The sequence below is a fragment of the Panthera leo genome, chromosome D2 (genome assembly GCF_018350215.1).
Source record: "Panthera leo isolate Ple1 chromosome D2, P.leo_Ple1_pat1.1, whole genome shotgun sequence".
NCBI classification, from domain to species: Eukaryota; Metazoa; Chordata; class Mammalia; order Carnivora; family Felidae; genus Panthera; species Panthera leo.
In genome coordinates, this window is record NC_056689.1 from 77531204 (window position 1) to 77555262 (window position 24059).

Sequence of the window (24059 nt, forward strand, 5' to 3'; positions counted from 1 at the left end):
CAAAGTAGATTGTAGGAACTCAAACGGTTATAGTCAGGAGGGCAGGGCTGGGGCCTCTTGGATGCGCACTCGATGGCCAAATGAGGGGACAGGTTAAGGTGTGGCTGAGGAACAGGGGGGCAGGAGTGAGGAGGGCAGAGGGCAGGAGACCCAGGCTGGCCTGGCTGGCTGCTCCCATGGGGCGGTTGTGGATCTAGATGCCAAAACCCCGTTTGATCCATCACCCTGGAGTTGAGGATGCCCTGGAAACCGATGGCACCCAAATATACTGGAGACTGAGTTGCAGACCAGCCTGCCATCCTACAGGAGCCATTGGGACGCAGAGGAAGCTGCTTCGTTTGGGACAAGGGGCACAAGACACGTGCTCTCGTCTCAGCTCTGCCCCTGCTGGGCTCTGAGCGCCTCCTTGAGTCACTGGGCCCTTTGGCTCCAGATTCTCTTCCTCAGGACCCAGAAGGATGTGAGCGTCTTGTGAGCGGGTAGCTGCTGTGTCTGACGCGGCTGCCCAGGTGCTCGGCTCGGGATAGGTGACAGACAAGTCCTGCTGAAATTGTCATAGAATGGTGTCCACACGCCTCACCTGTTGTGAGGGTCAGATGGGAGGAGGGGTGAGGAAGCTGAGGAACAAAGTGTAAAATTGGCTGGGGTGGGCAGTCCCTGGTTGAGTCCCTGGTTGAGTCCCATCCTGGTGCCCGGGTACTGCCTGGGAAACCACCCTGAAATCAGAAGGATGCTTGTGGTGTGTGGAAGGTGAGCCAGGGAGGCAGAATGGGTGCTTCTTGGGGCACCTGGGTGGCTCAGTCGGTTAAGCGTCCGACTTCGGCTCAGGTCACGATCTCGCAGTTTGTGGGTTCGAGCCCCGCATCGGGCTCTGTGCTGGCGGCTCTGAGCCTGGAGCCTGCTTCAGGTTCTGTCTCCGTCTCTCTGCCCCTCCTCCACTTGTGCTCGCTCGCGCGCTCTCTCTCTCTCTCTCTCTCTCTCAAAAATAAATTAAAATTTGTGAATGGATGCTTCTCACTGGGTGTGGGAGCATGTGAAGGGGCAGGTCCCTGGTGGGTGCGTCTGCCCTGGGCTATGCAGAGAGGAAGGCTATGTTCCCATTGCCACGCTTTTTCCAAAGTCCTTGCTGGCTCCTTTCCTTATACCACGTCTCCCTGGACATAGTCCAGCTAATCGGGCCCCCACTGCGTTCCGTTCTTTGCATCTTGGACCTAGATAGGCTTGGGAGGGCGTGCTGAAAGGATCTGGGAAGGCCCCTGGTGTCCCCAGCAGCGAGGTTGGGCTCTGCCCTCTTCAGGCCGGCATCCGCCCTTTTACCAAGGCAAACACATGCTTGTGCTGAGATACCTTTTTCTGAATCCAAAAACAACATATATGTTGCCTGTATGTGCGTATATTTCTGTCTCTACATAGGTATATATGTGTTCTGGAAGTGGGCCTATGTGTTTATGTATATTTCTTTGTGTTTATACATGATTATGATGTCCCAGGTCAGCTCCTACTATATGCAATTCCTTAATTTGCTGTTTTTCCTACTTATTACTTGGAGCTCTCCTGACGGTACATGTGAACCCACCGTGCCCGCGTCATCAGTATGCGGTGCTGAGGGAGGGGCTGTTACCTGCCAGGTGCTGGGGAAACCCTAGGGGCTGACCAGACATGACAGTTCCTTCCGAGTACTTGCATCTTGTTTCATGGTTTTTCTATGTCATGGATCACTCAGTCTTGATAGATGCTGTCTGTGCACCTATCTTCTCTGCCCCTCTGACTTGCTTTGGTTTCAGAAACTAGGTACCAAACCTTCTTTGTCAGTTAAGGCTGATAGAACAAAAGTGCCATATGGGGCGCCTGGGTGGCTCAGGCGGTGAAGCCCCCGACTTCGGCTCAGGTTGTGATCTCGTGGTTCGTGGGTTCGAGCCCCGCGTCGGGCTCTGTGCTGACAGCTCGGAGCCTGGAGCCTGCTTCGGATTCTGTGTCTCCCTCTCTCTCTTCACCTCCCTTGCTCGTTCTCTGTCTCTCAAAAATAAATAGAAAGGTAAAAAAAAAATTTCAAAAGTGCCACAGATGAGATGGCTTTAACGGTACCCATTTGTTCCCCACAGTTCTGGAGGCTGGGAAATTCAAAATCAAGGCCCCAACAGATTTGGTGACTGGCAAGAGCCTGATTCCTTGTTCATAGATGGTGGTGTCCTTACCATGAAGTCACATGGCCGAAGGGGACAAGGCAGTTCTCTGGGGTTTCTTTTTCTAAGAGGGCCCTACTCCTGTTCTAATCCCATTGGAAATTAGGTTTCAACGTGAATTTTGGGGACATTTACACACGCACATTGAATCATAGTGCAAACCCGTTAGGATAGTATATAAAAGAAGGAAAAGTATGTCTTTGGACAAGACCAGAAGAGCTTTCCACTGAGTACCGTACAGGATTTTCAGCGCGCTTGGTTGGACAGAGATATTTATGTGTTTACTTGGGTGCTGGTTGTGTCTCACCTGGGTGAGATACTGTTTGCTTGTTAACGGTCTGACTAGGTAGGATGGTCTGGAGTTGTTCCTAGAGAAAAGAGAAGTCCTCTTGGTGATGATCTATTGGAAGCTCCTTTTTTTTCTTTTAAGTTTATTATTTTTTGAGAGAGAGAGAGCGAACAGAGGAAGGGCAGAGAGAGAAGGCGAGAGAGGATCCCAAGCAGACCCTGCACGGTCCACACAGAGCCTGATGTGGGGTTCGAACCCACAAACCATGAGATCATGACCTGAGCCAAAATCAAGAGTCAGATGCTTAACTGACTAAGCCACCCAGGCGCCTCTCAGAGGCTCCCTCAATTCTGTGTGTTCTATTTTTTTTCTAGCTAGCCTCCATAAATATCTTATTTCCAGTTCGGTTTTTCAGAATCTGAGTTTAAAGATTCCAACTAAAGTCACCCAAGCAAAGAGTTCAGCTACAAAGATGAGATGTCAGGGATATCATTGCAGAAGGCAAGGGAATTAAAGGGTAGCCGAGTCTCCCTTCTTTCTTTATTTCTCCTGAGACTCGATTGGCATTCTGGCATCTCTCCCGGATCCGCTTACAAACAGGTGGAATCCGCAGCCTGGGGCTGCTGACTCAGCCTGGATTCACACCGCCCGCAGGAAGGCGCTCAGCCACTGGAGAGCCTCTCTTGCTGAGCGCCTGGTATCGTTGCACATAAGTCCGTTTTAAAACTAAGTGTGTGGGGATGGGATGTTCCATTGGGCACCTGTGTGTGCACCCACACACGCACAATGCCGCACCGAGCCTCCCCCATTCTGGAAACACTCCCCTGACCCTGGAGTTTATGGGTTGTGTACACCTCGAAGGAAGGGTAGAGTCCAGATCGGCGTGACTTTCAGAGTCCCTGCGTCCTCTGGGACCCACTTCTGTCCACAGACGGTCTGGCAGGACGGCCCTCCCACGTCGTGTGTAAGCTCCAGCTTCCCCTCCATGCCCAAATCGGTAGCTGTGATGAAATAAAAGAGAAGACTTAGTTTGCTAGCAAATTACACTTCCCCGAGTTTCTTTCTTTCTTTTTTTTTAATGCGGGGCTCGAACCGTGGGATCGTGACCTGAGCCAAAACCAAGAATTGGACGCTTAACCGACTGAGCCACCCGGGCGCCCCCATTTCCCCAAATTTCTAATGGCGCGTGACCTAGCTGGAAGGAATTCCGTGGTAGACGTTCATTGCTTGTGGGTCTCCTGACCGCCTTTCGGGGGATTCTGTCTGCCTCCCCCATCTGTTCCATGGGATCTGGGTGGGTTGTTTATTTATGTGTGCTTTTATGCCTTCACCATGCCACTTCCCTCGCCGGGGACGCTATCTAACCTCGAAACGGCCAGTGTGTTGATTGCCAATATCCCTTGAGCCCTGATGGTATCCCTAAGTAGCCAAGTGACAGCTACTTGTATCCGAAGATGGGAGCTGTCTCATAAACCCCACAGACGCTACGTGCTGGGAATCTTGGGAGAAGTGTGCTGTCATCTGCTTTGATTTTCCCTGGAGCTTGAGCCTGGAAGAGTCTAGCAGCAGCCCGGCTTGCCAGACCCTGCGCTGTGTTCATGGAAGACGGCACCTGACTCAGTCACCCGACAGTCCAGGAAGGGTGTTAGCTCTTGGTTGTGTTGAAATAATGTTCTCCCTTGACTTAAATGTTAAGGAGTGATATTGCAGAGCAAATCCCTTTTCTTTTCTTTTTTTTAATGTTTATTTTTGAGAGAGAGAGAGAGAGACACCCAGTGCAAGTGGGGGAGGGGCAGAGAGAGGGAGACACAGAATCTGAAGCAGGCTCCAGACTGAGCTGTCAGAACAGAGTCCGACGCGGCTTGAACTCAAGAAATACGAGTTCGTGACCCGAGCCGAAGCTAGATGCTTAACCAACTGAGCCACCCAGGCGCCCAAAAAATCCTTTTCTATACGTATGATAGGCACATTAAAGTGAAAGACCCTGTTCAGTCAGCCCAAAAAAATCACCAGTCAAGTTGTTTTAGGCAGGAGGGAAGTGTGTGTGTGTGTGTGTGTGTGTGTGTGTGAGAGAGAGAGAGAGAGAGAGAGTATGCACACATGTTCCTGCAAGGACCGCATTTCTTGACGAGCCTGTCTAAAGTGGAATATTTTGATGAATAGAATTTAGTGGAGAGCAATCTCACAAACATCCTGTCGCTCAAATCCATCAGACTCTTAGATGCAGAGATGAAGGAGGTGATCTGATCTGCCGAGAGCTCCGTTTTTGTTTCTGGAAGATCTCCCCCACTTCAGGGATGGCCCGGTGGTCTTTGGGGCTGGAGGACGTGAGCCTCCTATGGATGCAGGGCTTTGGGCCAGCACTGTTGCCTCTCCCTGGGTTTGGTCAGGGGGAGGGAGGCTGGGGGGCACTTGCACCACTCGCTCAGGTGGGCCCCCCCCCCTCCAGAATCTGAGAGGGTGGGGCTTATGTCACAGGAAGCCCCCCCCTCTAGAGTGCTGGTGCTGGGACCATTCACTCTTGCTGGGTGGTCACAAAATCCTCTATCCCCAGGCTCACTTTCACAAGAATTCTGAGAAATTGCTATAGAAATAGGTAACTTTCTAGAAGGAGAACTTTCCTTTAGCAATGTTTAAGAATGAACTGTTTCTTGGACGCCTGGGTGGCTCAGTTGGTTAAGCTTCTGACTCTGGGTCAGGTCATGATCTGGCGGTTCATGGGTTTGAGCCCCACGTCGGGCTCTGTGCTGACAGCTCGGAGCCTGGAGCCTGCTTCGGATTCTGTGTCTCTGTCTCTCTTTTTGCCCCAACCCCACTCATGCTCTGTCTCTTTCAAAAATAAATAAACATTAAAAAAAATTTTTTTTTAAAAGAACAAACTGTTTCTTGATAATCAGATAACATGTAAGTATAGGTAACTTTAGATTTCCAGGTGGGGGGCGGGCACTGAGGTTAGGAGGGAGGCTCTTATTGACGAAAAGCAGGCTGGTTCTAATGAATGTCGTGTCGTGTCCTTGCTGGAAAGGGCTGGTTACTTTGGGAAGTCACTGCAGCTCTCCTGGCCTCAGTTTCCTTGCCTGTTTATTTTATTTTATTTTTTGAAGTTTATTTATTTATTTTTCAGAGAGCATGCGTGCAAGTAGGGGAGGGGCAGAGAGAGACAGAGAATCCCAAGCAGGCTCTGTGCTGTCGGCACAGACCCTGACGTGGGGCTCCAACTCTCAAACCGTGAGATCATGACCTGAGCTGAAATCAAGAGTCAGACACCACACCCATGCGTCCCTCCTTGCCTGTTTCAAAGGATGTGATAAGCATGTTGGAATGGGAAATTTTCTACCGTCTTCAGGGTTGGAAGATTCAGTCTGTGGTGTTTGAGATTTATTTCCCCAAACCCTTGAATGACCTCCAGTACAACTTGAGCAAAACATAATCATTTAATAAGCTGAAAACTACATTCGTAGCACCTCTTTATTAAGAGAGACCCGTGTTTTGTTTATAAACATAGACATTCACACATACTTTTGTGTATACGTGTATGTATGTGTTATTATACTAACTTCATTTTATATCGTGCTAACCTATATTACATTAATTGGTGTGTGGGTGCTGATCTTTTACTATTTTGTTGTTATAGTTCATGGAAGTAAAACATGAAAATATTTAAAGTAAAAAGAGAGGCCAACAGGCCCTGGGGTTCTACACTTTGCCAGCTGTCCCGCTTTGGGGACAGTTTGCATAAGTCTCTGTTTTAACACAGCGTGTTATCTGTGGAGGGACTGATTCCTTCATTGCGTGGAGCACAGATTTTCGAACTGTGCTCAGTGGAACTTCAGAACTATAGAGAGATTCTCTGAAATCTGAGAAAATGTTTGAAAAAATACTTTAAAACTCTACGAACAGACACCCGGGGAACTTGACAGGTTTAGTTTCGGTGGCTAGCACAGTCTCTCTGTACTTGGGATTATATGTTTCTATCTTTCCTTCCCTTCTGTGCACACCACGCTGGGTGGCATTGGAGACCACCAGCATACTGCCTTGTGCTGATGGATTAATTTAGTTTTGTTCTTCGGTAGCTCTTCTGCCCTGTCTGCCTTATTAAAGAATACAGGGCAAGCTGCTAAAAAACAGGTGCTGTTTGTAATCACTCATCAGGTTGCATCAGGACTTTTCCTGATAATGTGCAACCAGGGGAGAAATCAGCAGACAGAGCTCATGCTGCAGTTAGCATCGCCAACCCCTAGTGTCAGATTTTCAGGTTTGTCAAATAGCTTTATTGTTCCCAACGATAGACTGTGTAGTGAGAATATAGTATAAATTGAGCTTATAAAATAAACGCAACTTTTCTCTATGCATAGGATTCATTTGGAAGAATAGTTCTGCTGTTGAAAATATCTGGGAGCCACTGAGACAGGGAAGAGAACACAGATTTTATAGGCAGACGGTTCTAGATTTGAGCCCAACTCCCGTAGCTTACTAACTAGATGGCCAAGGGCAAAGTACTTTGCTTCTCATAGTAGTGCCATCTGTAAATTGGGCTTGCTCACCGCCAGGCAGGATATTTTTGAAGATTACAGAGAAATGCACAAATGGACCTAACCCGTGACCTGACACATAACAAAAAGTTCAGCATGTGATAACTATTACCAAGGTTTTCGTGCTGGGCCATATTTCATGCCTGGCCATTAAGAGCTACCTTTTACACTATGGAAAGACATTCTCTCGGTTTATTTGCATGTATTTGCATATTGACTTATATGGTGAACATAGCGTATGCATATCCTGGTAAATACATTTTCGTATAATTTAGAGACATTTTGGCAGACTGGAGTGGCGCGTTCTTTCTGATGCATCTTTGCAGCATTAAGTTAATTTCCTTTTCTTTCATTTTGAAAGTCTGTGGAGCCTTAACCGAAGAATTTATTGTACTTTAGTTTTTTCTAGTAGAAAAAAAAAATCAAACAGCCGATGGGAACTGCTTTTATGCATTGGGGCTCCAAAGTGCTGCTTTATTTGTGTGTACAGGCTCTTTGTGGGTGGACTGCAGAAATCCCTGCTCTTGGAAATGTTTCTGAGCCCTCTGGGAAACTGAACAGGGAAAAAAGAGCTAATTAAAAAAGCTGCCATCCGCCTCCTCTAATTAACTTGCTCTCTGCTCCTGGGAGAGGGTACGGAAATGTGAAAATAACACAGGCATCACCGGAAGTGAATGCCATTCTTGTGGTGCTCCGGTCGGTCGCCCCGTGGTGTTGTGATGCAGAAATGGTTCACGGTAAACAGGCAGGGAATCACAAAGGGGCTCCATGTGCCCTCTGCCTCCCTCACTGGGCAGTGGTGAATGGGGGTTCCTTCTGAGCAGGTGTTCCGGCCATCCGGGCAGCTGCAGCAGGAGAGACCTCATTGGAATTCAGCAGCTTGAGCCCAAGAGTATCTGGCCCTCCCTGTTGCTTGCCTGTGCTGTTAGGGAAGAGCAGGGGCCCTCTGCGCTCTAAAGCCGCACATCGCCGGGGCCCAGGGTTGCAGAAGCCAGGGGAAGAGCTCTCAGCCTCTCGCCCCCTGTCTCTGCTGCACTTTGGAGAAGCTCGCAGCATCCGTGACTGGCGGTGCTGCTAACGTCTTCCTGACATCTTGGGCAGATTAAGATCCCAGAGACAACGGCAAGGGAATCAGGGGTGGGCATTTAGGGGACGGAGGCCGTCCTTCAGCAGAGATGGCTTTGGCCTCCTGGCGGATGTGGCCCCTGGTGGAATGGGCCCAGTGGATGTGGACAGCAGTGAGTAGCAGTGGAGACTCCAGTCTGATGGCCCTCCAAGGAAGTTCTGGAAAGAGGCAAGTTGGCTTTGTGTGTCTTGTCAGTGTTGCCCCTGCCACATTCCGTGCTGGGGGGCAGGGTGACTTCCGGGACCCCCCAGGGTGATCCAGAGTCTTATTCCTCTTTGATATTCCCTTGTGTAACTTCCTTGTGTTTTTCATGCCCCTCAGCAGACTCTGCAAAGCTCAGGTACCTCGATCTGTCGTTGTCCAAGCGTGTATCTTCACTTCCCTACACAAAAGCGAAGGCCTTTAAATATTAATGTGTGTTTGTAAAAGGTCCGCATGGCCCCCATCCTGTTTGCGTGGAGTAAGTCTTTACTCAGGAAATTTGATAGTGTGCAGGCTTCAGCTCGTTGGATCTCATCAAAAGCAGATCCGATGTTTCTGTTCATCTCTTTGGGTCCCCTGAGGGCTTTGTGGCTTTGCTGGAGGAGCCAGGGTTCTTGGGGATGGGGGAGGGTGGTCTTTGGCACTGACAAAATGAGCCACTGACGAGTTGTAAAAACATCAATGTAGATCTTTCTGAAGGAGAACTCACCAAATGGCTCTTTTTTCCTGTGCCGGCAGACGGTGGAGGGATTGGCCTGGTTCCTGGCTCTCTCTGCCCGCTGGCAAGACAGTCGTTGGGAGAGGTTGCCCTCTGCCGAGGTCACTAGTCCTCTGACCCTTGCAGAGCTCAGCAGTGTGAGCACCTCGTGCTCCGATGCTCACCTGGTCCGTCACCCTCTGATTCCACGTCTTCACCCAGATTGGCCCGCTGGGCCACTGTGTCAGCCCGGAACTTAAGTAGCTGCCCTCTTGATCATTGCCTTTCTTGTTGCAAATGAGTAAGCGGCCTTTTGGTGTATTTACAAGATCTTGAGATGGGCATCAGCCCAGGTGATGCTCTGCTTCTTGGGCGCTGGCATCCTCAGAGCAAGCTTGGGCCGGGACCGTGGACCGCTGGGCATCTTGAGCAAGGGCCTCAGGGCACGTGCCTGGCTCCACCATCTGGGGAGGCCTCATTCTTTCTGGCTTAAAATGGAGCCCCCGGGAGAAGGGGCGTGATGAAGAAGGGCCGTCTGGGTTTTCTGGAGCCCAGGACAAGGCTTTAGTTGAGCAGCTCCCCACCCTTACCCCCCTTACCCCCCCCCCCCCCCCCCCCCCGTTACTGGGAGGGGCATCCTCTGGGTGGAATTTTGGGCCAGTTCTCTGGGTGAGACCATCCTGCTGAGCAGTGAGGGTCATTATCATATCATTGGGGTCAGCAGGCTGTGTTTTCTGTCTCCCGCTGGCACATCCTCCAGTGAGCTAGCTAGCTTGCTTTCCTTCTTTCTTTTCTTTTCTTTCTTTCTTTCTTTCTTTCTTTCTTTCTTTCTTTCTTTCCCTCCTTTCTTTCTTCTTTCCTTCCTCCCTTCCTCCCTCCCTCCTTTCTTTCTTTCTTTCTTTCTTTCTTTCTTTCTTTCTTTCTTTCATCCTTCCTTCCTTCCTCCCTCCCTCCTTCCTTTTTCTTTCTTCCTTCCTTCCTTCTTCCCCCTCTTCCCTCCCTCCTTTCTTTCTTTCTCTTTCTTCCTTCCTCCCTCCCTCCTTTCTTTTTCTTTCTTTCTTTTCCTTCTTTCCTTCCTTCCTTCCTCCCTCCCTCCTTCCCTCCCTCCCTCCTTTCTTTTTCTTTCTCCCTTCCTTTCTTTTTCTTTCTTTTTTCTTTCTTTCTTTTCTTCCTTCCTTCCTCCCTCCCTCCTTTTTTTCTTTCTTTCTTTCTCCCTTCCTCCCTCCTTTCTTTTTCTTTCTTTCTTTCTCCCTTCCTCCCTTCCTCCCTCCTTTTTCTTTCTTTCTTTCTTTCTTTCTTTCTTTCTTTCTTTCTTTTCTTCCTCCCTCCCTCCCTCCCTCCTTTCTTTTCTCTTTCTTTCTCCCTCTCTTTTTCTTTCTTTTCTTCCTTCCTTCCTCCCTCTCTCCCTCCCTCCTTTCTTTTTCTTTCTCCCTTCCTCCCTCCTTTCTTTTTCTTTCTTTCTTTCTCTCTTTCTTTCAGTCAACAGATGTTATTCACTGCCTTTTGGCTTCAGCTCAGAAATGCTGTGAGAAACCAGATTGGCTGCCATCATGGCCTTGAAGCTCGGTAGATGAGAGAGACAATTAACACAATTAGAAGGTGAATAAATCCATAATAAGTTGTGAGAAGCTCTGGGAAGGAAGGGCAGCAGGAGAGAATGACAGGGTGGAGAAAGGCCATATGAGATTTGGTTTCGTGGAGTGGGGATCCTACAGCGTGTTGGAATCATGGCATTGAAATGCGTTCCTGGGAATATCGGTTTGAGTGAATTGGTGTCAGTGTTGACCAAAAGATTCCCCTGTGTTTGTATTTGCCACTAAGGCCAGAAATAGGAATTTTTCTTAGAGCTAAGTTTCAAAGCATATATCATGTGGGCACAAAGCTGGTGATAATGAGATTCCCTCTTGGGAATCATGAGGGGAAATGATTTTGTTCACGTCTGTCCTGGAACAGTCGAATTGGGTGAGCCTGATTCTAGCAGTCTCGGGTGGGGGGTCAAAGTCCTCACCCCCACGTGCAGTGGGGGGCCGCACGTCCTCAGCAGCACTGACCCCTGGCCCCTCGGAGCAGACTCAGCCCTGGCCCCCACCTGACCTTGCGTTTCTCCTCTCTTCTCTCCATCAGGAGTTCTGACTCTGAAGAAGCATTCGAGACCCCTGAGTCGACGACTCCTGTGAAAGCCCCACCAGCCCCACCTCCGCCGCCCCCCGAAATCACTCCAGAACCTGAGATCAGCACACAGCCTCCTGTGGAAGAACCAGGTAACCAAGGTCAGGTGCTCCCCGGGGGAGTTTGGGGGCAGCCGTGGGCTGGGGCAGCTGGAGGAGGGCACCCACTCCAGGGGGCCATCACTGGGGCTCTTTAGACACTCCCAGCCTCTGGGGCCTCTGCTCTGGGCTGTGTTTTGTGAATGAAAACTAAGAGTGAGCAGATATAGTGGATTATACGTATGGGGGAGGCCTGTGGAGAAACCACCTGGCATCCAGAATTGGATTTGATGGGCCAAGCGGGTCTGGGAGGTTTCTGTTTGGGATTCTATCTTGGGTTCTAGTATGTGGCCCTTGGGCCCTGTAAGAACACTGGTTCTGTCTGGACAGCCCGCATGAACCTGCATTTTTATTAAAGACCATAGCCCCCATGGGCTTGGGAATAGAGATAAGCGGTAAATGGGAAAGAAGAGAAAGCCATAGATAGCCAAACCCGCTCGTGGATGGTTCGTTATTCCTCGTTAATCACAAGTTACCTGATTTCATATCACTTTCTTCCCTAGTGTGACTTCAAACATAGACCTTTCCGTGCCTTTCAGATGTGGTGGTTCCTAGAGGTGGTGGGGGCGGGGGGGACGACAGAGCTCATTCCCCAGCCTGCCCACCTAGCTGGTGCTCTCTGCATACATTCTCCAGTTATACTGCAGGGGTGGGACCACCTCCAGCCTGAAGGTTTAACAAGACCTGGAAGGAGATGGGGACTGCCAGAAATGGCCCCACAGGCTGGTCAGGGGCCAAGTGGTCCCAGAAGTATGGCCCCCTAGCCTGGTCAGTGGGCCAAGTGGTCCCAGAACCGATTTTACAGGCCGGTCAGGAGTCAGGTGGTTCCAGAAATGGCCCAGCAGGCTGGTCAGGGGGCCAGGTGGTACCGTCCCGAAACCTGGACTACCTATCTGCTTTGGGCCCTGTAGTTTAGACGGCCTCACTCTGGCTTCCCTCCAGCCACAGCCCTTGCTATGTGGTGGGGCTGCCTGGCCAACCTCCCCTTACACCACATTGTGGATACCTGGGGGCAGCCACTTCCTGGGCCCGCCTAGTCCCCTTCTCATGGCCCATCTTCCCAGGGCTGACTGTACCCATGTTTGTACCTCTCCGCCAAGGAGGAACCAAGGATGGGCCTGGGGCCTACAGGTGGGATGTCCACGTATCTGTGCTCAAGGCCACCCCAGGTGAGGGATGGGGCTTGGGTGAGTGGAGAAGGAACAGGCTGATGGCCGGGCCTCCGTTCATACTCTTGCCCTGGCCAGGAACCAGGTGAACTGTAAAATAAAATGACATTTTGATCTTGATGTTGGTTTTACAAAGAAATGGGTAGAGTTCTTTATACCTGCCTGGGTTCAAACAGACCCTTACTTTGGAAAGGGTTGACTCTCCAGGGCTGATCCGCAAGCAAATACACTCCCTTGCCCTGGGGGGAAAGGGTTAGGACCATTTTTAGGGAGGGCAGATGTCTTTGCTGCTGTCTGGCAAGTGCAGTTTTCAGATTCTCCCATCTTGGACAGCTCATCAGTTAGTAGTGTCTGATTCTGTATGGCCAGTTCTAGGTGCTGGACCCGAAGAGGGGAATTCTTGTAATTTATTTGATTTTGAGGTGGAGAAGGAGCCAGGCCTGCTGAGTCTTAAGCATTACCATTTTTTCTTTCATACTGGAAAGCATATAATAATTCTCTTCCTATAATATTGTAAAAACTAATCATGGATGACAAATAGATTATAATTCCTAGGTCAAACGTGTGCATAGGAATAAACGATTCTTTTTTTGTGTGGGTACAAGTCATGCCCATAATGTGTGGGGCACTTTAGGATAGAATTTGGCAGAAGATGATGGTGTATTGCAGTGCACAGACCATCCCCACGCACCAGGGAGTGACCAGGGAAGGCCATTGCTGAGAGCAACTGTGCACCTTCCAGAATTTCCAGCCACGTAACCTTGCTGCGTCTGGGGATGGTTTGCTGCTTCTTTTCTTTCTGTGGCCTGCCCTTGTTCCTGCTGCCTGGCTTGCTTTTCAACAAAGCAAAGAACAGTCTGCATCCTTAAAAACAAACTCACACACACAGCACCCGCCTCTTTCTGAGACGCCAGTTTCTGAAAGAATGAACATTGTAGGGGATTAAGAGATAACCCCCACCCGGAAGGGGTTGGAGCTGGTAATTGCCACGAGTCACAGCCCCACGGAACTTTTGATTCCACCAGTTGGAGTCTTTGAACAGGGACTTTACGCTTCTCCTTCTCAGAAAATTCCAGGGGAGCTAAATATATGTGGATTACACAATACGGACTCTTACGGTTGGGATTGTGACTGCTTAACGCCCCCCTGGCTTGGGCTGTGCAGAGATCCATTTGATTTCCTTCAGTTATTAGGAAAGTCTGCCTGTCCATTCTGCAGACAGCATGGGGCACAGCAGAGGCCTGAGAAGGCGGGAGTGCCTGCTTTCAGAGGTGGCTAGAGGGGAAGAAACGTTCCTTCGGAGAACCACAGGAAAGAAAGGGCAGAGGGGGGATGTCTATTGTTTGGTTTGCCTCTGCAGAGTGCCTGGGATATTGCTAAAGGGGCCGGAAGAGCCACATGAAATAATAGACTAGACCCTCGGCTGTGAATAAAGACATGATTTGCGCTCCTGGAGATCCACATTGTACAAAACAATCAGCTACCTTACCCTGGGTCCTGCCAGCTGTTTGTGCCCCGATTGGGAGATACTGTGTGCTCACCTGTATCTGGCCTTCTTTGGGGCCGGGCCGGAATGAAGCTTGTCTGAGCCCGGTTTTCTTGTCCGGAAGAACCTCCTTCCCTTTCTGACCTTCCCTGGTTCTGAGATTGCAGCGCGTGGCTGCTGTATGTTGGCCATGTTATCAGAGCTCAAAGCCGGTCAACGAGGGACATAAGTGAATGCCACATAATTAAGTAATAGCACCCACTCAAGCGTCCACCGTGTGCTGGGCCGACGCTGGGTCCTTTGTGCGTTTCATCTCCCGCTCAGCCGAGACTCATCCCCTGTGCTCACGGCATCTCTGCGCGTCTGGTAACAACCACCTGCTTCCCCAGTGAGATGCGGGGCTTCCAGACCACGCCCTCCATCTCACAGCACACGAGGGGCTCTGGGATCGGAACCCAGACCTCTTGACTCCCTTCCGTTTAGGGACAGGGCTGCTCTCCGCCGGTGGACTGAGCTGGTGCATTTAAGTACCCCGAGGCAGGGGATGGGCAAGCAGTTGTGAGGTGAGCAGCAGGCAGATGGCCAGTGAAGGAAGCACTTCCGTGATACCAGAGGTGGACTCCTCCCGTGGTTGTCCTCCCTTCGGGAACACTGCTCCCCTCCGGGATAAAGCCTGTTTTCTTACCCTCGCTGGGAGACTGTCCAGCACCGGGAAGGCCCACACTGGGGCCTTGGAGGTGACTGGAGACACTGCCCTGCGTGCCCTGGGTCTTTCCTCTCTGCCCCATGGAAAGTGTGGCCTTTGCCGAGGCAGTGGTTTTGTTCCACACAGTGGTTCGTGGCCACCGTCTTCAGATTGACTCAGAAAGGAGCTCAGCACACCTAGTGGCTTCTGTCCCCACAGGGGACCATGGCTCCATACTCACTGTCACTTGCCTTCTTCTCCCCTGAGGTTGCTCTGCAGGGGTGTCCCCGCAGAGAGATAGGAAGGCATCCGGGAGCCCAGCCTGGGGCAGGGGCACAGGGAGTGGGTGTCACTGTGGCATGTGCAAGAGTTGGGGGCCCCCCGGCTGCCACGTCCCGGTGCTGCTATACCCTGTGCTAGGTGCTTCTATGGTTCTCCCTTTTCAGCCTCACAAGAATGCCTGATTTACAGCCGAAGCTCAGAGGAGTCACAAACGGGAGGAGGGTGGGCATACCGAGAACCTGGAGGGGCCCTGAGCCTCTGGACTCACACTGACTTCCCTTAATGACCTCGTCAGGGGATCTGACTGCACTCAGTGTCCAGCACAGTGGCCCCTGACGGCCCAGTGAGTCACAAGAGTATCTCAGGATGCTCGTGGGCCCCACACACCTGGGCAGGTGGCTCGCTCTCTACTGGGATGAGTATAAGCTGGGCTCCATATATGTTTTCCTGTTATGGATGCCTTTTAAAAAATATTTATTTATTTTTGAGGAGGGGGGAGAGGCAGAGAGAGAGGGAGACAGAGGATCACAGAAGAGCTCTATGCTGACAGCGGAGAGCCCAATTCAGGACTCGAACTCACAAACTGTGAGATCATGACCTGGGCAGAAGTCGGACCCTTCACCAGCTGAGCCACCCCGGTGCCTCTGTGACAGATGACTTTTGCTAAGAATAGAACAGGGGCACCGGGGTGGCTCGCTCCTCTGGTTAAGCACTCGACTCTTGGTTTCAGCTCAGGTTATGATTTCATAGTTGGTTGTGAGATCGAGCCCCACGTTGGGCTCTGTGTTGGTCATGGAGCCTGCTTAAGATGTTGTCTCTCTCTCTCACTCTCTCCCTCCCTCCCTCCCTCCATCCCTTTCCCCCCCTTGTTTGATCGCTCTCAAAAGAAAAAAAAAAAAAAGAATAGAACAACAAGTAACAATTGTGAGCATTTTCTTTGCAGCAGCCACTGTCAGAAGCATGAGCTCTAATTTCTGTAGCAGCCGGGAGGTGGTACCGGGGCCAGTGACAATGAGGCACAGTGGGGTTAAGAGACTTTGGCCAGGGCCACCCAGCTGATCAGCGGCAGAGCCCGGGTTTATGTGCCTGTGGACTCGTCAGCCCAGACTCCGCTTGAGTCAGAACTGGGTTGTGTGGCGTCATCCTAGCGATGTGTCTGGATGCTATCTCCTTTCGCTTGTACAGAAAGCACTTTTCCGGAACTGCTGGTTTCATGCCCACCGTTATGCTTGAGGGATGGTGGGAGGGAAGTCTGGGGACACAGAGGCTGAAAGGAGCAGGAGTGGCCACTGTCGGAGTCACAGCGAGGTTAGTTGTTAGCTGTTAGCCCTGCTGGTACCTCTGTCAGCCTCCTGGGAGTGAGCCTGGCCAGGGGCGGACGGGGGCGTGCCTGGCAGGCAGCCCTGTGTGAGGAGAGCCCTGGCGGGTCAGGGGGAGCAGGCAGGGGGGAAGCGGCAGTCAGTGGGGCAGGGCAGAAGTGACATTCGGGGCGCTAGGCAGAGCCGGGACCCAACCCCCAGCTGCACAAATCCCAGCTTTGCACACTGCCCTCCAGGGGGACTGTGCCCCCACAGTGCTCCTGGGTGCCCGTGGGGTGAGGTCACCTTTTGCTCCTCCTAGCAGGGCCCTCCTAAGAAGGATCACTTCCATCTAGCTGCTCACAAGGCGGGGTCTGGTGGGAATAAGCCGGTTTTCAGAGAGAACTCCCTCTTCAGCCTTTGGCATCTGAAGGGAGGTTGTGTGTGATCAGTGCACGCGTCCAGGAAATAGCGGGCACAGCCCCACTGGGTTTGGAAGAGAAGCCGACTTCCCACGGGCCTCCTGCCTCTCTTGCTGGCCAGGCACACGGGCTGCCTCTGCGGCCACTCCCGCCCTCCCCGACGGCTCACGTCTCAGAGGCAGAATCCCCACAGGCGATCAGAGCTGGCCTCAGAGAGGTCGATCCAGGCCGATCCAGGCTTCTCCAAACCATTTCTGTGGCCAAATACTCAGCTGTGGCCCCTGGAGGTTTTCAGAGCTAGGATAGGTCCTGATAGGGCACAGGTGAGGTGAGCCAGCCCAGCCCCCCGACTTTCCCTCTCACGGCTGCCCGTGGCACCTGTGGAAGTGGGGGTTCGGAGCCCCCACTCCAGCTGCGCCAAGCTGCTGCTTCAGGTTGGAGCCGGGAGGCTGGGGTTTTAACGAGTGTCTGGATGTGTCTTACGAGAGGCAGGTTTGGAAAGTGCTGGATTCTCCTGGACTTGCTCTGAGTGGCCCACGGCTGCCAGTGAAATGCCACATGAAGACCAATAATGCTCCATTTAGATCTCGTTAGCCTGCTTAAAATGGAGATTTTTGCCAGAATAAACACTGTTAAGTGCAATAGATTATTGTTCGGGTACCCAGAAGATGTAAATCTGTGCCCCCTGTGGATGAGACCATTTCCTTTGGTCTGTTGGTTTAAGGTGAGAGTGTGTGAGCGCTGGGGTGCCACGGGTTGACACGTTTGGTCCTCTGGGCCCACGGATCCCTGTCTAGAGTTGGGGGCTGGGGCAAGGGGGGCAGAGAGAGAGGCACCAGCACAGCTGGCAGTAAGTGCTCAGTTAGAAACGGCCTCACGAGGCTGCAGAATGTGGCCTTTGGAGATGGTAGGGTGATACCAGTCGAGTGTCCCTTACTAGCTTTCTCTCTTTCCTTGGAAATCCCTCTCGTTTCCACACACGTTTGTTTTTAACCTTAGCTTGGGGATTTGACTGCCCCGCACTGGTGTTAATGGATGACATTGTGTTCCCCCAAATCCTTATGTTGAAGCCGTAGCCCCTAGTGTGACAGGACCTTTAACGAGGTGATGGAGGTTAAACAAGGTCATAAGGGTGGGGCCTTAATCCAATAGAACTGCGTCCGTGTAAGAAGAGGAAGAGGCCCTTGGGGATGAGCTCGTGCGGAGAAAAGGCCGTGTGAGGCCACAGAGGAGATGGCCATCTGCCATCGAGAGGTTCTGTGGTACTTTGTTATGGTGGCCCGAGCTGAGTGATGCCCTTGGGAACCCCCCTAGCAAGCCTCCATATGATGAACCAGAGATGCTCTTTTTGTTATCAGACTGAACCAAAACCTGGAGCCTGGGCAGGCATTGCCCGGGTCTACACCGATGGGGCGCACAAGGAGGAGGAACCCAGATTATTTGTGGAGCGAATGAATGAATGGTCTTCATGCAGATACAGCGAGTGGAATTTAGAAATCTGGTAGGAGGGGCAGGGAACCCAATCAGACCACACTTGCTTTGGAAAATCAGGGCCCGCGCATGGCAGTGACCTTTTCTCGGGTCTGTGAAAGCCACCTTGCCCAGGATTCCTCTGAAGAGCACTTAGAAGCCCCCCCCTCCCCCCAGCCCCATAATGGGCCCTGTGGAGCGACCTGCTTGAATACCACGCAGTAGGACAGCAGTTCTCACCCAGGGGCTCTTGTGCCCCTCACGGGGACATTTGGCAATTTCTAGAAACGTTCTTGGTTGTCACAACTGGCGTTGGCATGCCGGTGGCATCTAGTGGGTAGAGGCCAAAGACGCTGCTAAACATCCTGCAGTGAACAGAAGGACCCCTTGCATCAAAGAACTAACTAACCATCCCAAAATGGCCACAGTGCCAAGGCCAAGAAACCCTGCAGCAAGATTAGGTTTCCTGGCCCATGAATATCGGTTCTAAAGAGGAAAGAGTGTTACTCAGGCAGGGACGTTTTGGTCTGGGTCAAACAATGAGCAGATGGTTAAGCTGAATATCTGCTGCATGTTGCATGATTCGGGGGGACCCCTGACATCGGAAAGACCTCGGAAGGCACGAGGCAGCCTGAAAAGAGAAGAGGCTGGCGGTTGTGGATCTTGCTTTGGGAATGATGGAAGGGGCTGAGGTTCTTTCTCCCTCTTTCAAGGCCCACTCGAAAGCACCTGTTCCACTGGGTCCCCTGGTCTTTCTGTGGCCTCTGTGCCGTGTGTCCGGGCAGGAGGATGGGGTGCTTGAGGGTGCCAGGTCCTGGAGGAAGCAGGAGGGAGTTGGTTTAAGAAAGAAGCAGGGGGCGCCTGGGTAGCTCAGTTGGTTAAGCATCTGACTCTTGATTTTGGCTCAGGTCAGGATCTCACGGTTCCAGCGCCCGCTTCAGGCCCCATGCTGACAGCACACAGCCTATTTGGGATCCTCTTTCTCTGCCCTCCCCCACTTCTCAAAATAAATAAACATAAAAAAAAAGAAGCAGGGAGGAATCTTCTTCTTTTGAGATGGAAAGGAAGCAGGAGTGTTTTGAGGTGAGGGAGGCGTCTTTCAGTGGGAAGAGCTGTGAAGTTTCAAGGAAGCTCTCCGTCCATCTGCTCCAAGTAGGGCCTGGGTGGCGCTGGGCACCGAAGAGATGAAGAAGTTTTGAACCATGAATAGATGTGCTTCCAGAGGCATTTTTTTTTTAATGTTTATTTATTTTTGAGAGAGAGAGAGAGAGAGACAGAGCACAAGCAGGGGAAGGGCAGAGAGAGGGAGACACAGAATCGGAAGCAGGCTCCAGGCTGTCAGCACAGAGCCCGATGTGGGGCTCAAACCCATGAACCAGGAAATCGTGACCTGAGCGGAAGTCAGACGCCTAACCGAGTGAACCACCCAGGTGCCCCTAGAGGCGTTTTTGGAGTCTGCAAGAGAAAGTGGGACAAGTCCAGGGAGAGCAAAGATGACCAGACCAGTCCCTGAACTTGGGAGGCTTGGACTTTCCTTGTGATGTCGTCCCCTGCCCGCACCCCCTCCCCCCAGCACTTCCTCTCCCAGGTGCTTCAAGAGAAAGATATGCTTGTGAGCAAAGTTCCGGAAGCACCGTACAAAATACTCACGCCCTGGGCATTTGCAATAGTGAGCATGAATTGCTCTGAGAAAATCTACAGCGACAGGCCAGTTCAGTGTTAGCTGAGCATTTCCCAAACCTTGTACATTTGCTAGGATGAGGCATAGAGAGGGCTGACAGATTCAGCAAATAGAAATACAGGGCACCCAGTTAAATCCGAATCCCAGATAAACAAGGAATTACTGAGACATATTGTATACTAGAAACTACTCAGTTATCTGAAATTCAGCTTTAACTGAACATCCTGTATTTTATCCGGCAGCCATCCCAGCCGGGCACGGGGTGGGCGTTGGGGGCATGACCCCCATCACTGAAACCCAACTTTAGAGACGCCGTCCCAGGCCATACCTGTGCTGACTCTCCGATCCCTTCTTCTGCAGACCTCTTTGCAACATTTGTCTTCCTTTGTCCAGTGACATAGTGTTTGTTCTCTGGCCACTTTCTGGCCTCCTGACTGCCCAGGAGAGCCGTGAACCCAGAAATGCATGGAAGGCACCACCTGGCACGGGGAGAGCCCAGGGTAGCCAAGCCAAGGCCAGGCTGGCCAAATCCCCATGGAACGGTGGGGTCATCGGGTGATGGAGCATTTCGTGGCCGACATGTAGAGTGTGCGTGGCATGTTTTAAAATAAGGAGCAGCCTCCGTGGACGGCAGTGGCTGTGGCGGTGGGGAAGCCAGCAAGAACAGCAAAGCAGGGCGCCTGGGTGGCTCAGTCGGTTGAACGTCCGACTTCGGCTCAGGTCATGATCTCAGGGTTCATGGGTTCGAGCCCCGCGTCGGGCTCTGTGCTGACAGCTCGGAGCCTGGAGCCTGCTTTGGGTTCTGTGCCTCCCTTTCTCTCTGCCCCTCTCCCGCTCGTCCTCTGTCTCTCTCTGCCTCTCAGAAATAAAGAAACGTAATTAAAAAATAAAAATAAATAAATAAAAGTGTTAAAATTTTTTTTAAAAAAGCAGCAAAGAGAGGAGAGGGAATGGACTAGAGGTAAGGCCAAGAAGAGGAGCATGGCAAGCAGAGCTGGAGGGAGAGATTATAGGGGACACCTGGCATAAGGACAGGTGGCAAGCAGGGCATCCTCAGCCCTGCTGCAGTGGCCTGGGGGCCTCCACAGAAAGGCTCCCAGTTGTTCCTCACAACAAGCTCCGAGTAGTCAAAAACAGGCTTGATGATGCTAATGGCTGTCTTCCTCTCCCTTGCTTTAGTCACACTGGCCTCTGAGGTTTCTTTAACACGTTAGCGTGCTTCTACCCCAGGACCTTTGCACTTGCTGTTCCTTTTGCTTATGATGCTCCCCTCACACCCCCACCAGATATGCTCCTGGTTCACGCCCTTCCCATGTTTCTGATCTTTGCTTCAGTGTTTCCTCCCTGGAGAGCTTTGCCAACTCCTTTATTTTAAAATTGCAGCACTCGTACCCTGGCTTTATTTTTCTCCATATCACCTATCACCATCTGGCAGTCTGTGCATTTTGCTTGTTTATTTATTTCTTAACTGTCTTCTCCCCGAAGGGTGTACCTTCCGGAAGGGCAAGGATTTTTGTCTGTTTTGTTCGTTGTTGAATCTCCGACACCCAGAATGGTGCCTAGTCCCGACTGGGAACTTGGTAAACGTTTTTGGAATGACTGAATGATTTGAGCTGTCCCCCAAACAGCCCGCGTCACTCCCATTTGACAGATGAGGGACCGGAGGGTAAGCCTGCCTGGGGTCTGGAGCCAATAATGGGTGAGAGCAGACTTGGTGCCCACGCACCGCGCCCACCCAGCGGGGGCCCGGGGTCCTGGGGACTCTGCCTAGAGGGTGGTAGTCTGGCACGAGATGAAAGCAGTCCAGTGTCCTGTGTCCTTCGTCCTTCGGTGACTGCTTTGTCTCCTTCTCCTCAGGATGCGGTTCTGAGACAGCCTGTGTCCCCGATGGCCCACGCAGCAGCTCGGTGGAGGGGAGCCCCTTCCGCCCCCCGTCACACTCCTTCTCTGCCGTCTTCGATGAAGACAAGCCTATAGCCAGCAGCGGGACTTACAACTTAGACTTCGACACCATCGAGCTGGTGGACGATTTCCAGACCTTGGAGCCCCGCTGCTCGGACTCTAAGAGTCAGGAATGCAAAGTGAACACGCGGAGGAAGTCCACGGATTCTGTCCCCGTCTCCAAGTCCACGCTTTCCCGATCTCTCAGCCTGCAAGCCAGTGACTTCGATGGTGCTTCCTGCTCGGGCAACGCCGAGGCCGTGGCCCCGGCCCCAGATGCCTACGGCGCGGGCTCAAGCAGTGCCTCCAGTACCCTTAAGCGAACTAAAAAACCGAGGCCGCCTTCCTTAAAAAAGAAGCAGACCGCCAAGAAACCCACGGAAACCCCCCCGGTGAAAGAGACACCACAAGAGCCAGTCGAAGAGAGTCCTGGCCCCAGTGAGGAGAACAGAGCAGTCGAGACCAAGACGGAAGCTTCTGCACCAGCCCTGGCAGAGGAGGCACCCCTGGAGCCTGCTGCCGTGCCCAGGGCCGCCTGCCCTCTGGACCCAGAGGGTGCCGAAGGGGCCGTCCCCCCATCTTCCGGAAGCGGCAGAGTGCAGAACTCACCCCCCGTGGGAAGGAAGACGTTGCCTCTTGCCACGGCTCCGGAGGCGGTGGAGGTGACCCCGTCGGATAGTGGGGGGCAGGAGGACTCCCCGGTCAAAGGGCTCTCGGTGAGGCTGGAGTTTGACTATTCTGAGGACAAGGGCAGTTGGGACACCCAGCAGGAAAACCCCCCTCCTACCAAAAAGCTAGGCAAAAAGCCGGTTGCCAAAATGCCCCTAAGGAGGCCAAAGATGAAAAAAACACCCGAGAAACTCGACAACGCTCCTGCCTCACCTACCCGGTCCCCCGATGAACCCAATGACATCCCTATTGCTAAGGGTACCTACACCTTTGATATTGACAAGTGGGACGACCCCAATTTTAACCCTTTTTCTTCCACCTCAAAAATGCAAGAGTCCCCCAAACTGCCCCAACAGTCCTACAACTTTGACGCAGACGCCTGCGACGAATCCATTGACCCTTTTAAGACGTCCTCTAAAACCCCAGCCTCACCTTCTAAATCCCCAGCCTCCTTTGAGATCCCAGCGAGTGCCATCGAAGCCAACGGAGTGGACGGGGATGGGCTGAACAAGCCCGCCAAGAAGAAGAAGACGCCCCTCAAGACGTAAGTGCAGAGGTGCAGGTGGTAAGCTCGGGGGCTGTGCCTCGGCTGTGAGCCCGGGTCGTGTGCCTGGATGAACGTGGCCGCCCTAACCCTTCTGCCGTCTGCCATAATGCCTCCAGGTTTGCAACACGATCCCTGTTTTCCTCCCTCTCTGTGCCCACGGTGGTGGCATTTCCCGTGCACAAATCCCTCTGGGTCTAGCGTCTTTGATCTTTTGCCTCATTATTATGTCAGTGGTTTAAGGCTTTACCTTGAGCTGAAGGCCTGACATTTGACTCCGGGGGAGCGTGGGAGATCCCACAGAGAGGGAACTCATCTGTGCTTGGGTGACTTAACCTTTTCCCTGCTTGGCACAGGAATTACTTTTGGGGGTGGCCTAGAAGCTAGGAGATCCACCCTTCAAATAGTGTTAGAATTGGGCGTATTTGTGTCTGCCCGTTAACGTGTTCGTCAGGAGGCAAACCCAGTAGTCTCTGGGAGGCCCGTGAACGAGAGGCCTGGCCTGGGCCCTTCCTCGCACCCCAGCCAGCCTGTCATCCCTTTTTCTAGCCATCTTTTGCAGACAAGAGCCCAAGGCCCCATAGGTCCAGAAAGAGATCGAGGGAACTTGAAAGGGAGAAACCATCCCCGAAATCCCCGTGACCCCCAGGGGGCCACCAATAATTGGCTCAGCTGTCCTCAAACACTTGCCAAGTAGAGTGCCTTTAACAACCACGTGTCTGTGCTTCTGGAATTCATCTCCAGACGCGCTCTCACCTGGATGGCTGTGGGTCCATTTCCAGGACGTGGGTCCCAGCATACTGGGTGGGGAGGGCACTTAGAGCCTTTCTCCCGCCTTCATGCGAAGTAGGGTCAGTAACTGAACAAGGCCACAGAGACCAGGCTTCTGGCACCAACTCAGCAGAGCAGACCGCAGCTGCTGGCCTCTCTGCCTCTGTCCGGTATGAATGGAGACAGGGTAGACCTTCTTACCTCCCATTCTGGGCTCCCCGAGGAGTTATCTTGAGAAGAACTTGGGACTTCCTGAGAAGAGGTTCTCTAAGCAGGCGCGAGTCTTGGGATCCAAGGCTCCCCAACCAGGAACCTTGAGATCAGTTTCCCAACCTGGCCCTTCCTAGAGATTCCATCGAATCTGTGTTGGACGCTTTATTTTAAGCCTCAAACAGAACTCTGAAATGCTCAGACGACAAGCCGCGTTCCCTCATTTTTGGAACGGGAGCCAGCCTGCAGCCACTGCGCACCTCCTCCTTCCGCACAGATAGTTTGGTTATAGTCTGTCCTGTCATCAGAGCACACAGGTCAGGGAAGCCACCCCATCTCTTGTCCTCACCTCTAG

General features: G+C 52.1%; 1 protein-coding gene across 5 annotated transcripts in view; it reads left to right on the forward strand.

The window, feature by feature from the left end:
* Positions 1-24059, forward strand: part of LOC122201876 (transforming acidic coiled-coil-containing protein 2-like) — a 125766-nt gene that overhangs the window by 62317 nt on the left and 39390 nt on the right. For 3 of the 5 annotated variants that reach the window (XM_042907839.1, XM_042907838.1, XM_042907836.1), the window contains 2 exons: positions 10934-11079; positions 21427-22723. In XM_042907839.1, the coding sequence (XP_042763773.1) occupies positions 22329-22723 (395 nt within the window). In that variant the 5' untranslated portion in view covers positions 10934-11079; positions 21427-22328. The remainder of the gene's footprint in view (positions 1-10933; positions 11080-21426; positions 22724-24059) is intronic. The other 2 variants (XM_042907840.1, XM_042907837.1) reach the window with 1 other exon arrangement.